We start from the raw sequence: 1594 nt of genomic DNA, 5'->3' as shown, positions 1-1594 counted from the left end.
ACGTGAATCCGAATTAGTCGAGTCCAAAACAAATACCATAGGTGAAAAAACTACTCATGAGACGCTAGGGCCTGGGAGATGGCTAACGTGCACTGGTGCTTAATTAAAAGAAGACGAAAACTATCTGCTCTCTGATTGCGTAATAAGCCCCTGAATTACAAAAAAAATAAAAAATAAATTTAGCTGAATCAATAATTGTAGTAGTACAAAAATATCAACGCAAACGACTGGAATTAGATACATTGAACCTGGACATGTTAATCTTGGGTCTATAAGTACTCCTCCAACTAAACGGTTTTCATATCAGCGTAAAACCACAAATCAGTTTCCTGCATTTTCTTCCTTTCTTATAAGCTCAATCACAATCGCTATTTTTGCTTCCACTATTTTCTCAACTAATTCCATTAAAATGTTTTCGACAATTGCTGTGCCTTCTAAACAAACAAAGCCCCATCGCCGTGAGATCTCCGCCGTGCCGGAGAGTGAGATACTCAGGAGAAGAAATGAAGAGTTGGAGAAAGAATTGAAAAAGAGCATTGAGAGAGAAGAGAAAATGAAGCAGGAATTGCAGAAAACATGGGAAAGGCTGAGGGTGGCGGAGGAGGCGGAAGAGCGCCTTTGCTCTCAGCTCGGTGAACTTGAGGCCGAGGCTGTTAATGAGGCTCGAACTTACAGGACACGTGTCATCCATTTGATGGATCAACTCTCTTTGGCCCAAAAACTTCTCGAATCAGCTTCTGTTACCGTTCCCAGTTCCCAATGATTGTAGGGGTAATGGAGTTTGACGCTTCATCTCCATTTTCAAACTAGGTAGAGCACGTACGACTGTAAAATTATGTGTTGGTTTCTTGTTCAATGCAAATGAAAGATAAAAGATTAGACAATCGGATTAATAGAGGTGTATATTTACTTCTTCTTCTTTTCTTTCTTTTTTTTTCGTCTTTGTCGTCTTGGAGGTGTAATGAGGGAATTTTTGTTTCGGTTTATCTTCTTCTTCCTCGGGCAAAGATTTCTCCGGTGCATGGTCTGGTATTAGTAACGAGTTTTATGTGAATTTGATTATGAGAATCTTAAAACAGGGTGGATGCAGCTCAAAACCACCGGGTTAGATGAATCCTCTACTTTCGATGCTGATATAAATTTAAGTGTGAAGATTCACTAAAATTACAATAATTAGTAAAAATGAACCCCATAAATTTAAAATATAATAGGTTTTAATAAATTCTAGACTCACCTCTGTCTTAAAAGATAAACAAGTAACATGAAGCTGGCTTGATATAATTTGCATAGACATTTGGAGTTTCTCTGGAGCAGTAATTTTGGTGAATGTAAATTTTGACAGTAAAAAGATTCAACATATGAACTCCTGTTTTTTTTTTTTTTTTTTTACTTTCCGTTTCTCCGTTTTAAAAAACTTAGGCCCGTTTGGCCATAAAAAAAATTCCTCCTTTTCTCAAATTTTTTAAATTTTTTTCGGACTCAGTGTTTGTCATAAAAATTTTAAATTTCATTTAAGTTGAATTTTAGAATCTTTGAAATTTGAAAAAGTTCAAATATTTCAGAATTTTCACTTCAATTATTCACAAAATTTAAA

The 1594-nt window shown here is 35.6% G+C and overlaps 1 protein-coding gene across 1 annotated transcript; it reads left to right on the top strand.

The window, feature by feature from the left end:
• The first annotated feature begins 292 nt into the window (after positions 1-292).
• LOC104213427 (protein RESPONSE TO LOW SULFUR 3-like) lies at positions 293-893 on the top strand. Its single transcript, XM_009762925.2, has one exon. The coding sequence runs from the start codon at positions 410-412 to the stop codon at positions 761-763; it is 354 nt and encodes a 117-aa protein (XP_009761227.1). The 5' UTR covers positions 293-409; the 3' UTR covers positions 764-893.
• Positions 894-1594: the final 701 nt, after the last annotated feature.

The sequence above is a fragment of the Nicotiana sylvestris genome, chromosome 3 (genome assembly GCF_000393655.2).
Source record: "Nicotiana sylvestris chromosome 3, ASM39365v2, whole genome shotgun sequence".
Lineage (NCBI taxonomy): Eukaryota > Viridiplantae > Streptophyta > Magnoliopsida > Solanales > Solanaceae > Nicotiana > Nicotiana sylvestris.
The sequence above is the reverse complement of the archived record's forward strand: the minus strand, read 5'-3'. Positions and strand labels throughout refer to the sequence as shown.